General features: G+C 35.2%; 1 protein-coding gene across 2 annotated transcripts in view; it reads left to right on the top strand.

Annotated features, from left to right (window-relative positions):
* Positions 1 to 14,655, top strand: part of NAV3 (neuron navigator 3) — a 474,286-nt gene that overhangs the window by 434,956 nt on the left and 24,675 nt on the right. For both annotated transcript variants that reach the window (XM_004384618.2, XM_004384617.2), the window contains 4 exons: positions 7,478 to 7,575; positions 9,852 to 9,947; positions 10,223 to 10,391; positions 11,582 to 11,817. In XM_004384618.2, coding sequence (XP_004384675.1) covers positions 7,478 to 7,575; positions 9,852 to 9,947; positions 10,223 to 10,391; positions 11,582 to 11,817 — 599 coding nt within the window. The remainder of the gene's footprint in view (positions 1 to 7,477; positions 7,576 to 9,851; positions 9,948 to 10,222; positions 10,392 to 11,581; positions 11,818 to 14,655) is intronic.

Genomic DNA, 14,655 nt, shown 5'->3' with positions numbered 1-14,655 from the left:
TAATTTCATCTTAATAGCTAATTAAATTTGGTACTGAATCATCTTGTGTATAGGATTTATTTAGGAAAGCTTTAAATGATGATCTGAGGTAATTACAAGGCATAACCACCAGATGACGCTTGGAAACCAAAAAATATATACGTTCCAGGGTAACTAGATTCTATTACAGAATTGAGATTCATCACTGCTTGCCTTGAATTACACTAAATCTAGAAGAAGGGGAAGAAGAACGAGAAGACAACTAAATTACACAGCATGCTGATATTGATTACATTTTCACTGAATCACGTTTGTTTCTGAAAAGTCCAAATTTTTATGCTCTAATTATTGATCTAGTTTTACAAAAACACAAGCAAAAATTATGAACATTTTCTTTAAATTCTATTATTACATCTTCCCTTCAAAATGCAAAACGAAAGACCCAAATATATGCTTGCCTTCATCTTATGCCTTAAAGGCAAATGAGAATTAATCATACGTAATTCAGGAAAACTTGAAGATGCAGGTAGGGCTTCAGGGAGTGATTTGAGGAAGGAAATAAATTTTGGGAATAAGCAGCCAGTAAAACTAATGTCATTGGCTAAGAAAGAACAGATATTTCAGAATTAAATGAACTTACAGATTATGAGGTAAAAAAAAGACTGTGGAGATAAATGGTAATAGCTTTATTGTGTAAATTTTATGTCAAGTATTATTATCCAAACTTCTGAAAAGATACTTTAAAAAAAAAAAAATTGAGATGTATAGAATCTGAGGGTTCTGAGAAATATCCTGAGTGCTGCTCCTTGGGGATGAACCTGGCAGAGAAGTGAAGTAGTTTCCATACCTACTGGCTACCAGTGCACATCTGTGTTCCCATCTTGACTGCTAAGAAAGACCTGGGACCGTACTTTACAGGATGGTTTAAAACACCACTTGAAAATGCAAGATTTCACTGCCTGTGCTACATGATTTTGTTTTATTCTCTATGTGAATATTAGGCTTGGGGGAGGCAAGATAGATACTAAAGTAATGTAGAAACAACAAACATATAGAAACAAAACAAATAAATGATTAGGAAAGACTAGAAATTATATAGTATCAAGGGAATTAATTTTACAATTTTTGTGTTCATCAGACTTAACCGCATTCAATAGCTGTAATGGAGAATTTGTGCCAATTTTTAAGGGAAGAAGACAATTTTTCAGATAATTTTTTTCAAAAATATTTTTTAAATTTCTCATTTCATCATTAATTTTTATTCCTATATCCTTTCCTTGATTACATCCCAATATTAGTACTGATGTCTGAACTAAGAAAACAAAAATAAATCAGATGACTAGGATACTGTTTTCATTCACTCTTATTTAGTGGGTTAAAATTTTGTAAGTCAGATATGTTTTAAGCTGGAGATTTTTAACAGGGAAGCTTTCTAGGGTTCGTGATTAATAAAGGAAAGAAGTACAAGGGAGAGAGCATAACTGACAATTGTCCCATTCTTAAAATATAACAGATATTCCATACATCCAATAAAGACAGAAGTTTGAAAAGCGAATGGCAGATTTTTTATTTTTCCTCTAAAATGTTGTCAAAAGACCATAACTTACTTTCCATTAAAAAAAAATGACCCTCACCTCATACCTTTTGTTTTTGCCTGAAGTTGCTTCTTTGAGTGACCATCACTCCTATCAATATAATGTCAATAGGTGGAGGCCCAGAGTGATTCATGATGTGATCTTCCCACTGTCGATAGCAGAAGTTAATATAAACACACAGAGAAAAGGAGTAATGAGCAGAACAGCTAAACAAACTAAATACTGAAGAAAGTGCTTTAAAAGCATTATCTCTTTTACTGTTTCAAATAATCCTAGGAAGGAGGTGTTCTAGACCCCCATTTTAGAGATGAAAAAACCAAGACTTAGGAAAATAACTATAATAATTTATATAATATCATGTAACAGTCAGTGGAAGAGCTAGTACTCAACCCAGGACTGGATAAATCAGTAACTGACCTTTTATCCACTACATCAATTTAGCCTTAAGTAGCCACATACATAAAAGCCAACGGTAGTCATTCACTTATTTATTGGCAAATATTTACTGTACTTCTGTGAGGAAAAATTTCTATTTTAAGCATAGTTTTCAAGAGTAAGTTGTTGTTGTTAGGTGCCTTTGAGTGGATTCTGACTCATAGCAACCCTATGTACAACCGAACAAAATACTGCCTGGTTCTACACCATCTTCATAATCGTTATGCTTGAGCCCATTGTTGCAGCCACTGTCTCAATCCATTTTGTTGAGTGTCTTCCTTGTTTTCACTTAACTTCTGCTTTACCAAGCATGAAGTCCTTCTCCAGGACTGGTCCCTTCTGATAACATGTCCAAAGTATATGAGATGAAGTCTCGCCATCCTTGCCTCTAAGGAGCATTCTGGCTGTACTTCTTCCAAGATAGATTTGTTTGTTCTTTTGGCAGTCCATGGTATAGTCAATATTTTTTGCCAACACTATAATTCAAAGACATCAATTCTTCTTCGGTCTTCCTTATTCTTTATGCAACTTTCACATGCATACGAGGTGATTGAAAATACCATGGCTTGGGTCAGAAGCAGCCCTGCTCCTCAAAGTGACATCTTTGCTTTGGAACACTTTAAAGAGGTCTTTTGCAGCAGATTTGCCTGATGCAACGCATCTTTTGATTTCTTGACTGCTGCTTCCATGGGTGTTGATTGTGGATCAAAGTAAAATGAAATCCTTGACAACTTCGATCTTTTTTCCATTTACCGTGATGTTGCTTATTGGTCCAGTTGTGAGGATTTTTGTTTTCTTTATGTTGAGGTGTAATCCATACTGAAGGCTGTGGTCTTTGATCTTCATCAGTAAGTGCTTCGAGTCCTCTTCACTTTCAGCAAGCAAGGTTGTGTCATCTGCATAAAGAAGGTTGTTAGTGAGTCTTCCTCCAATCCTGATGACCCGGTCTTCTTCATATAGTCCAACTTCTCGGGTTATTTGCTCAGCATACAGACTGAATAAGTATGGTAACCCTGACGCACACCTTTCCTGACTTTAAACCACGCAGTATCCCCTTGTTCTGTTTGTCCGACTGCCTCTTGATTTATGTACAGTTTCCTCATGAGCACATTAAGTGTTCTGGAATTCCCATTCTTCGCAATGTTATCCATAATTCGTGATGATCCACATAGTCGAATGCCTTTGCAAAGTCAATAAAACACAGGTAAACATCTTTCTAGTATTCTCTGCTTTCAGCCAAGATCTGTCTGACATCAGCAATGATATTCCTTGTTCTAGTCCTCTTCTGAATCTGGCTTTAATTTCTGGCAGTTCCCTGTTGATGTACTGCTGCAACCACTTTTGAATGATCTTCAGCAAAATTTTACTTGCAAGTGATAGTAATGATAAATGTTCAATAATTTCCTCGTTCTGTTGGATCACCTTTCTTTGGAATAAACATAAAAATGGATCTCTTCCAGTCGGTTGGCCAGGTAGCTGTCTTCCAAAATTCTTGGTATAGATGAGTGAGCACTTCCAGCGCTACATCCGTTTGTTGAAACATCTCAATTGGTGTCCCGTCAATTCCTGGAGCCTTGTTTTTCACCAGTGTCTTCAGTGCAGCTTGGACTTTTTCCTTTAGTATTATCAGTTCTTGATCATATGCTACCTCCGGAAATGATTGAAAGTTGACCAATTCTTTTTGATACAGTGACCCTGTATATTCCTTCCATCTACTTTTCATGCTTCCTGGGTCATTCAGTATTTTGCCCATAAAATCCTTCAATATTGCAGCTTGAGACTTGAATTTTTTGCTTTGGTTCTTTCAGCTTGAGAAATTCTGAGCATGTTCTTCCCTTTTGGTTTTCTAACTCTAGGTCTTTGCACATTTCCTTGTAATATTTTACTTTGTCTTCTCGAGCTGCCCTTTGAAATCTTCTGTTCAGCTCTTTTACTTCATCATTTCTTCCTTTCGCTTTAGCTACTCCATGTTCAAGAGCAAGTTTCAAAGTCTCTTTTGACATCCATCTTGGTCTTTTCTTTCTTTCCTGTCTTTTTAATGATTTCTTGCTTTCTTCATGTATAATGACCTTGATATCATTCCACAACTCGCCTGATCTTTAGTCATTAGTGTTCAATGCATCAAATGTATTCTTGAGATGGTCTCTAAAATCAGTTGGGATATACTGCAGGTTGTACTTTGGCTCTCATGGACTTGTTCTAATTTTCTTCGACTTCAGCTTGAACTTGCATATGAGCAATTGGTAGTCTGTTCCACAGTGGGCCCCTGGCCTTGTTCTGACTGATGATATTAAGCTTTTCCATTGTCTCTTTCCACAGATGTAGTCGATTTGATTCCTGTGTATTCCATCTGGCAAGGTCCACGTGTATAGTTGCCATTTATGTTGGTGAAAAAGAGTATTTGCAATGAAGAAGTCATTGGTCTTGCAAAATTCTATCATTTGGTCTCTGGCATCATTTCTACTACTAAGGCCATGTTTTCCAACTACAGATCCTTCTTCTTTGTTTCCAACTTTTGCATTCCAATCGCCAGTAATTATCAATGCATCTTGATTGCATGTTTGATCAATTTCAGACTGCAGAAGTTGGTAAAAAACCTTCAGTTTCTTCATGTTTGGCCTTAGTGGTTTGTGCGTAAATTTGAATAGTCATATTAACTGGTCTTCCTTGTAGGCATATGGGTATTTTCATATCACTGACAGCGTTGTACTTCAGGTTGGATCTCGAAGTGTTCTTTTCGATGATAAATGCAACGCCATTCCTCTTCAATTTATCATTCCCAGCATAGTAAACTATATGATTATCTGATTCAAAATGGCCAATACCAGTCCATTTCAGATCACTAATGCCTAGGATATTGATCTTTATGTGTTCCATTTCATTTTTGATGACTTCCAATTTTCCTAGATTCATACTTCGTACATTCTGCGTTCCAGTTATTAATGGATGTCTGCAGCTGTTTCTTCTCATTTTGAGTCATGCCACATTAGCACATAAAGGTCCCAAAAGCTTGACTCCATCCACATCATTAAGGTTGACTCTACTTTGAGGACGCAGCTCTTCCCCAGTCATATTTTGAGTGCCTTCCAACCCGATGGACTCATCTTCTAGCACTATATCAGACAATGTTCCACTGCTATTCATAAGGTTTTCACTGGTTAATTTTTTTCAGAAGTAGACTGCCAAGTCCTTCTTCCTACTCTGTCTTAGTCTGGAAGCTCAGCTGAAACCTGTCCACCATGGGTGACCCTCCTGGTATTTGAATACCGGTGGCATAGCTTTCAGCATCCCAGCAACACGCAAGCTCCCACAGTACGACAAACTGACAGATATGTGAGGTCAAGAGTAAGAGGGACATGAAGTAAATAGAATGTTCCAGGGCGAACTTAAATAGATATGTGGTTCAGGAATCAGATTAAACACCTTAACATGGACTACTAGGCTGTATATGCTCTGACCCTTATCCGCTTCAACATCATTTCATAATGCTCTCCCCTTTGGTCTCCACACTCCCAATACCCTGATTCGTATCTGTTCCTTCAGCATAAACAGCTCCTACATCAAGGCTTTTGAACTTGTCTTGTTGACTGAACCTCTCTTTCCTTGGCTCTTCACATGCCTAGTTCTTTCTCAGCCTTCCGATCTTACTCCAAAAGTCACCTCTTCAAGGAAGCCTTTTAGAGCCATTTACCTATCTAGACCAGGCTCTCTTCACTTACTCTGTGTTTCCCTGTCCTGTTTATTTCTTGAATAGCACTTAACACATTCTGAAATTACCTTTTTAGAATGTATACTCCAAAAGAGCAGGGAACTCATTTTCCTTCTCACTTTGGTATTCACTGTCAATACCCGGAACAGTTCCTAATATCAGTTATTTTTATTATTATCATTTTTAATAAATATTAGTTAAATATTTATGAACATTCATGGAAATTGAGAAAAGCAATCAAGATGTTATTTGGCTGTAAACTACAGAATGTGTAGATGTGAACAGCAATGGTGAGCCACTCAAAACTTTTGAGGGAAAGAGTCATAGAGTTAAAGTGGTATTTAAAGAAGACTAACTTTTGAGTGGGATAAGCAAAAAGGAGGGATACTGTAAGAATGCTAACCTGATCACATGATTAAATTCCAGCAAAATAGAAAATAAAATTTTCTAGCCAAAATTTCCATGCTCCTCAAGCTCTAAAAGTTGTTTTTTGAATGTTTATTTGTAAAGCAGTATTTTACTCTTTTTCAAAATTCTATATTTTTAATTGTTAAGATAATAGATACCATTCTATTTTCAGAAGCAATTCTATTAAATTGTTCTTTCCATGATGATAAGCCTTGGTGGCACAGTGGTGAAAGTGCTCGGCTGCTAACCAAAACATGGGCAGTTTGAATCCACCAGCCACTTCTCAGAAGAAAGATGTGGCAATCTGTTTCTGTACTGTGGTGGTAAACCCTATGGGGTAGTTCTACTCTGTCTTATAGTGTCACTATGAGTTGGAATTGACTCAATGGCAACGGCAACAGGTTCTATGATGTTACAGTCATAGGTCTTGTCAGAGCAACTGATTCCTCCCTTTATCATATATATGTACTTTCCATAACTGAGTTTCCTTTGTCCACAGAACATTATCTTAGTATTAAGCATGACTCTATAATAACATCATTGTCAAAGGAAAATATATATACTTTATATGTATACTTTGCCTTAATAATTCCCCCAATTGGACATTAATGTGATATAATATATTTTGAAAATTAATTTTTAGTCTTATTTAAAGATCGGTACTTTAAAGATTAGCTAGCTTTGTCATGCTTCTGTAATTCTTAGCTGATTATAGAAATACTATTTTGATTTTGCATCTATAAGCATACAGGTACAGTAGAGTGATAATGTACTTCTGTAGGGAAGTACAATGCCATGGTTGAAATTCAACAACAGTACCTAATATTTATAGGTATAAGGTAAGCAATAATGTAACTGGATATGTGCCAAGTGCTTAAAAATAATTTGAGCTGACAGTCAATCTCAGTACCTTTGCATGCATAAATTACATGGCTATTGAGCTCGGATATTTTAGGTTGAATAGAAAAACCAGATTGCTTTTTGTTTTGTCACAGTTATAACTCTGACTGAATATTACTCAGTTATTACTCAGACCTGTGTGTAATAGGAAAAAACAAAACAAAACCGTTACTTCCTCATCGAAAGGCAATGGCCTAACGGTTGGGTGAAGATGGTTGGAAGTAGAAATAAATTCTTAGATTGAAACTTTAATACAGGTATAGTAACTGATCTTCTTGAAAGTCTGAGATTTCAAATCAGTTAGTTTAGAATGGGAAACAAAAAGGCTAAATATTCCCATTGAAAGAAACAATACTTTGAAGGAGAAAACGGTGATGGTTAAAAAAAAAAAAAAAGCTTATGTTACTCTGTTGTGTGTGTGTGTGTGTATTTCTTTTTTAAATTTTGATAGATATTTTACTAGATGATGCTGGTGATGCAACTGGACATAAAGATGGCCGCAGCGTGAAAATTATAGTCTCCATAAGCAAGGGCTATGGTCAAGCAAAGGTATTTCTTTAATCTTAAGTTTTTTATTATTAAAGGCTGAGAATTACTATCAGTCAAATGTATTTTATATTTGAATATTTGGGATGTATACTAACAAAGATGTTTGCATTGGCATTAGCTTAATATGTTATACAAGCATGAAAGTTAAGGACACTAAAGACATCATCATATAAACAGAAATGTGTCTCATATGTACCTTGTGTTCATTCTCTGAAAACAATATTGATTGTCAACCCCATATCTCCTTAGCTTCCACAACGTTAAAAAAAATTGCTTTATATAAGCATCTTGTCTAATATTGTCTTTCAGTATTACTTGTAGATTATATGTAATGTTTATGATGTGTATTAACATGTTGCTAGAGCTGTCAATCTGGTCTTTATACAAAAGAAAAAGTATAAACTGTGAATATTCTAGACACCAGGAAGACACGTTTTCTACTGACAATACCCATTGAAGCTACTTTTCTGTATCATTTTTAAACATTTTAATTTTTCCAGAATTAAATATTGCTTTCAAATTGGTAATACCATTCTGAATCTATCCCTTCTTTGAAACTAAAAATATTTTTTTAAGCTGAATTTTTAGTTGAATGGCCAAGGATACAAATTTGTAAGTATCCTTTGTTTTTTCCTATCAAATAAAAGAAACTTCTTTAGAATTTTAGAGTAATTAAAGTATTTAGATTTGAAAACCATTTGAGATAGCACTTGTGAATTTTTACACTGAGCAAATGTTCTAAGGATTCTAATGCCATAAACTTTCTGCTCGAGCTGCAGACTTATGCCTGCTCTTCCCAAGTGGGTCTTTATGTGAGAGTCTGTAATAGTCTCACTGAAGCCTGAACCATCTCTAATTTAAAAGCAACTGCTTATAGTGTATTGTTTAAGTATCCATTTTAACTGCGTTATACTCACACTGGAAAACAAGCTTTCTCTTTCAAAATAATTTTAAAAGACAATGTCTTTGAACTTTTTTTCTAATAATTCTTCTAAGAAAATAATTAAAACACACACATGCACACTGGTTTGGCTGTAAATTTCTCAACTTTTTCTGAAAAACACACTGGCTTCTAACTCAAGTAATGTATAAATAATGATGGCAATAATAATTTACACTTACAGGGTTAAATATTATAGAGAAGAAATTGAGATTCTGAGTTAGCTAATTGACTTACCTAACATAATTAGCTGGTAGGGGTTGTATGTTGTAGAATCTATATCTTCTAACATTTGAGCCAGTGATTATTCTACCATCCCTTAAAGCCCATGTAGGTGGTGACTGGAATCAGGAATGTATTATATCAACTATTTAATTTTATCTAATGTTATCTTGGAGCCCTCGTGATGCAGTGGTTGAGATCGGCCACTAACCAAAATGTCGGCAGTTCGAATCTACCAGCTGCTCCTTGGAAACTGTATGGGACAGTTTTTCTCTGTCCTATAGGATCACTATGAATTGGAATCGACTCATGACCCCTATTCCATGTAACCATTTCCAGTTGTCATAAAAGAGGCTCCAGTTAGACTATAAAACCTGAATTATTTACTTTTCAAATATACGTAGAAACTTCTGAAAATATCATCTTACAGAAAAAGATAAACTTGGGGCCATTATTTTTATTGTAAATGAATGCTGTGCTTGACAAAATGAGTCCTATAGATTTCCTGATAAGTTCTTTTAGCAATGAATGTTCTGATAAATTGAAAATGGGAACTGTTTTATAAATATGTAAGTGTTATACAACCGTGGATAATTTATTGTTTTTTTAAAGCTGGATTGTTTTTTAGAAATAATCTAAATTAATAAATGAGAAAACTGAATCTGAGACTTATCAAAGATAAGATCGTAAAATAGTAGGCTGAAGTTCTAGGACTCAAGTAATTTAGTTCTGCTTCATCTCTTATCACCATTTCCGTTCTACCAGCCTGCCTCTCTTCAGAAATGCACCCACTGCATTAAAATGGAAAACTATTCTTTCTTGTTCCTTTCCTCTTTCAGTCTGCTGATCAACTTCATGGATCAGTTTTCTTTAATATACTACTTTGTCTAATCTCTTTTTTCTTATTAGTGTTGTTACTGTTACTTTTTTGGTTGGTTGGTTGGTTTGTTGAGGTATTTTATTTAATCGGTCATGTGTGTGCTTACTATACAGCCCACAGGCTTAGTATTTTACTCTTAATCACTACGTTAATAAGTTTTAGTAGAAAATGTAGTAATAAAACTAGATACACAGTTGGATTTTATCTTTTTTTTGTGTGTGTGTTCTTATTTAGGATCAGAAGTCTCAGGCATATTTGATAGGGTCCATTGGCGTTAGTGGAAAAACCAAGTGGGATGTCTTAGATGGTGTAATTAGACGTCTCTTTAAGGTAAGTTGTACCGTATGACCTGATATTAATGTTCAAATATATTTCATTGCAGAGTTTCCTTTGGCTTTCCTAGCTTAGACACATCTGCTTTTCTTCTCCTCTGTTTCAAATGTTAAGGAAAGCTTTTTTTCCTTGTGCTGTTTGATAAAACAGTTCTTATATTATCCATTTTTTAAAATTCCTGACAGCTAGTCTTGTATCTCCAGGGTTTTTTTATTTGTTGCAGATAAGTTGAACTGCTGTTTTGACTTTCCTTTTTGTGCGTACCATTTTAGGAATATGTGTTCCGAATTGATACATCCACAAGCCTTGGTCTGAGCTCTGACTGCATTGCTAGCTACTGTATAGGAGATTTAATTAGATCCCATAGCCTAGAAGTGCCTGAACTGCTGCCTTGTGGATATCTTGTTGGAGACAACAACATCATCACTGTGAACCTGAAAGGTAAAAAGAAAAAAGAAAAGAAATTGTGTTTTTTTCTAACGTTTCTCTTTTTTTTGCAGTTTCCCTTCAAATTTTCATATATGAAAGTTGTGTTAATCACTCTTGAATAGTTTTGGTATGAAATGAGTCATACTGACTTTTTAAAAAAAACACTAAAATCCTTTTAAAACACTAAAATTCCAGTAAATGAGATTCTTCGAGTCCTGAGATAAAAAACTTGGAAGGTAATTTTTAAGATTCCCCAAGACTCACAAAAAAGGATGTCATTTAAACAATTTGCAACTTCTAGGTTTTCTCCACTAGCATTTTACGTTTAGGGAGGATTCAAAATTTTATTGTGTATTCCAAAGCAATATATTTGTTGCTACTTCTTTGATTTTAAACTGTATGTCCCCAGTGAATACCCCTTGGGAATGGAGAATCGAAGGTAAGAACCAGGGATGAGAAATTCTGTCTTCTTTGCTTTGGATGATGTGATAAATTATTGTTGTTCTTGTTGTTATAACTGAGGTATACTTTACTCAATAATTTTGTGTTCATGTATCATATATATTAAAGAGTCAGAACACATCTATATAAACTGTGGGTTAATAGAGGAATTTGTTAATATTTGATTTTATGAGTATGGTAATTGGATTAGTAAAAGGAGATACTGTTACTCTCCTTCCTAATTCCTTCCCAAACATCACAATTCATATTCTTCGAAAGCTTAAGTGATTGTACAGCTGGGAGGTTGAATGAGATATAGAAATAAATAGAAGGGGAAAAGAGTAAGAAATACACGTATACATACACATATATATACACACATACATACACATGTTTATGTATATATACAATTTATAATCTTCACATTTATTCTTAACAAAACTACCATCTTCAAAGGGATACAAGTGTTGATAATAGAATTTATAATAATGGAATATGTCTCTGGAAACATAAGTAAAAAAACATAAAGTACAGGGAAGCCTGAGCAAAAAGAAACAGCTTGCTTTAGTTTGTATGTTCACTCTGCCTTATTACTGATGTTTTCTGACTTAAAATGGCAACGCATCTTTATGATTTAGAAACATCAAGGAAAGTATTTTGCAAGGACTACTAACTTAGCTCTGTTGTCAGTTGATACTGTATTTTAAATTCTAGCTTATGTAGGACATAAGTCATGCTCTTCCTTTTGTTTTTTCCTTCAGGGGTAGAAGAAAACAGTCTGGATAGTTTTGTTTTTGATACACTGATTCCTAAACCAATTACGCAAAGGTACTTTAACTTGTTGATGGAGCATCATAGAATCATACTCTCAGGACCAAGTGGTACTGGAAAGACCTATTTAGCAAACAAACTTGCTGAATATGTAATAACCAAATCTGGGAGAAAAAAAACAGAGGATGCAATTGCCACTTTTAATGTGGACCACAAGTCAAGTAAGGTAAGTCATAAAATCTGAAGAGAATGGCTGTTGTTTATCCATTGGTGTCCTAAGCGATTAAGTTTTAAGATTGTGTGAGACTTCTATATTGTACATGGAAAAAAATACCTGTGTCTTTGACTAAAGCTAGAATCTGGCAGATGAAGACTGCCATTCAGTAGCATTCAGCTGTTAGGTACCAGAGGAGTCCTGGTGGCGCAACAGTTAAGCATGAGGCTGTTAATTGAAAGGTCAGTAGTTTGAACCCACCAGTCGCTCCATGGGAGAAAATACCTGGTGATCTGCTCCTGTAAAGATTACAGCCTAGCAACCCTATGGGGCAGTTCTACTCTACCATATAGGGTCGCTATGTGTCATAATCAACTCAAGGCACACAACAGCAACATCAGGTACTCCACCAGGCATCGGAGCTATACAGAAGAAAGTGACAGGGTCATGATAGTTTGATTTCTCTTAGACATCCTTTATAAAGTGTTAAAGTAGAAGAGGTCTGTGCAAAGTATTATGGAAGCAAGAGGGAAGAATAACTCTTCCTGGAGGAGTAAGATCTTTACACAAAAGGCAATACTTGGTCTGGGTCTTAACAGGTAATGTCGTATGAGTTAACTAGGGTACTGCAGGAATAGGGAGTTGGGAATAATTTGAATATTCTAGGCAGAAATTCTGGGAGCAGCAATTTCCTTATGTCACATTCCCATGGAATTTTTACTTAAGAATCTTAGGAAACTGCACACTTTTCCATTTTACCATGAATTGAGTTCTAAATTGTGCCATAATAATCAACATGAGTGCTCTCAGCTGCTAAATAGGCTAAAACGAGCCAGTACTTTTACATATTCTGAATAAAATACAGAACCCTAAAAAGGAAATGGATGATTCCTAACATATTCCTAACACTAGGCTATTTTTACCTGTAATTATTCATTACAGTCTGAATCAATTCAACTTAAGCTTGTCTTGGGAAACTGTAACTGTTATAAGCAATAACTTGAGGGAATCGAAATGATACCCGGTCATGGTTTTTTCCAAAGATAACCTGGTTAGGTGATTTAAACTGACCCAGTGTTTCAGAAACCTCAGACCTAAAAATTTTAGAAACAAACCTGATTCCCAACAGTGATCAAAACTCATTGGACTCTTGAAAAAAGCTAGACATATAACATAGTGAACAAAAAGTTCTTAATAGGATAATTCATTAAGCCCTTAACACCGATCAGCTGTGAGATGTTGGGTAGCTCACTGAATTTGTGCCTCAGTTTCCTCAGCTGTAAAATGGGAATTATAGTAGGGTTGTGGTAAGGACTAAATGCATGTGGGGTGTGTGAGAGAGAGAGAGACAAAGAAAGAGATTGAGACAGAACAGCACAAGTAGCATGCATAGTGTACGAGTTGCCTGCAGTTATTGTTTATAGCCCTTGGCTGCCAATAAATCTTTCTTCCACAAATAACACACACACATATACACACACACACACCTTTGTTAAAAATTGTCTTGTATGCAGTTTTTAAGGAGAGCAATGATGAACATATAGCTAATGGGATCTCTTAAAGTTAAATAAACATAGCACATGAATTCCAAATATTTCCTTGGAACTCAGCACTATTCCAATTGTGGTTGAACCACCTGTTGTCATTTCAGCTAAGAGAGACATGGAACTTGAGGCAGAATATTTGACTTTTCTCTAAGCAGAGGTAGGAAGAGCATGATTTTTGGTTCAGCCTACATGTTTAATGCCTCCTGTGAGTTCCGTGTCTTCGTATCTTTATAAAAAAGCCTTGTAAAACTTTTTTTTTTTTTCTTTTTAGCCAGAAAAGATGAAAGTGTTGAAGTCCCTTAGTTATCCTCAATGTTCTCTTTGGTTTTTCCTCTATTTTGATATAAGAAAAATCTTCAAAGTTTCTTTATCGGAAAAGAAGTGGTTAGAAAATGAGAGTGGAGTAGATTTATTACATAGACCAAGGGATTTTAATAAAGTTTGAGATCACTTAAAATTTAGTTTTGAATAAAATAAATTGACTATGAACTTCATTTTCAAAAAAAGAAAAAAGAAAATGGTCATTTTCAAGGATATAGTTTGACATACTAAAATAAAGTAGATTAATTTACATTAATTATTGTGTTTGCCTCCCCCCAAAAAAATCTACTGTTATATTCTCTTTTTATATCAATTAAAAAAAAATATTTACGGCTTGGAGATGTTCTTAAGCAATGCTCTTTTCTGAATGTCCTTTTAAACGTTTTGATCAAATGTTTCCAACACTCTTATTTTCTGCTTTTTCAGAAGAAAATCATTTGTGCCATTATTTGGTCAGTTCAGTTTTTGTTATTGCAAAATAATGAAAAATCAAGCATTGCCAAGAGTGTTTGAACAGAACTAATGAGGCTAGGAAACAGTAATAGAAAGAAACCCATGGACAAGTCACATCGGATTCAGCACCAAGCAAGCACAAAATACAACTAAACAAATGTTTATTGTTTCTTTTTTCTTTTTTTTTAATTGATGTAATTAAATGAAGTTTATATTTCAAGTTAGTCTCCTATACAGAATTTTTTTTTTAAACATACATTGTTACGAGACCCCAACCGCTCACCCCATTCTGCGACAGCACACTCCTCCCCTCCACCCCGATTCCCCGTGAACATTCAACCAGCTCCTAACTCTCTCTGCCTTCCCTTCTCACCTCTGGACAGAAGCCGCCCCTTTGGTCTCTTATATCTGCTTGTCTAAAAGGCACATTCTTCACGAGTGTCACTTTATGTCCCACAGTCCAGTCCAATCCCTGTCTGAAGAGTTGGCCTCGGAAATTGTTTTAGTTCTGGGGTGATGGAGAGACCAG

Source organism: Trichechus manatus, unplaced genomic scaffold, assembly GCF_000243295.1.
Source record: "Trichechus manatus latirostris isolate Lorelei unplaced genomic scaffold, TriManLat1.0 scaffold00125, whole genome shotgun sequence".
Taxonomy (NCBI): domain Eukaryota; kingdom Metazoa; phylum Chordata; class Mammalia; order Sirenia; family Trichechidae; genus Trichechus; species Trichechus manatus.
This window is presented reverse-complemented; position numbering and strand designations above follow the sequence as displayed.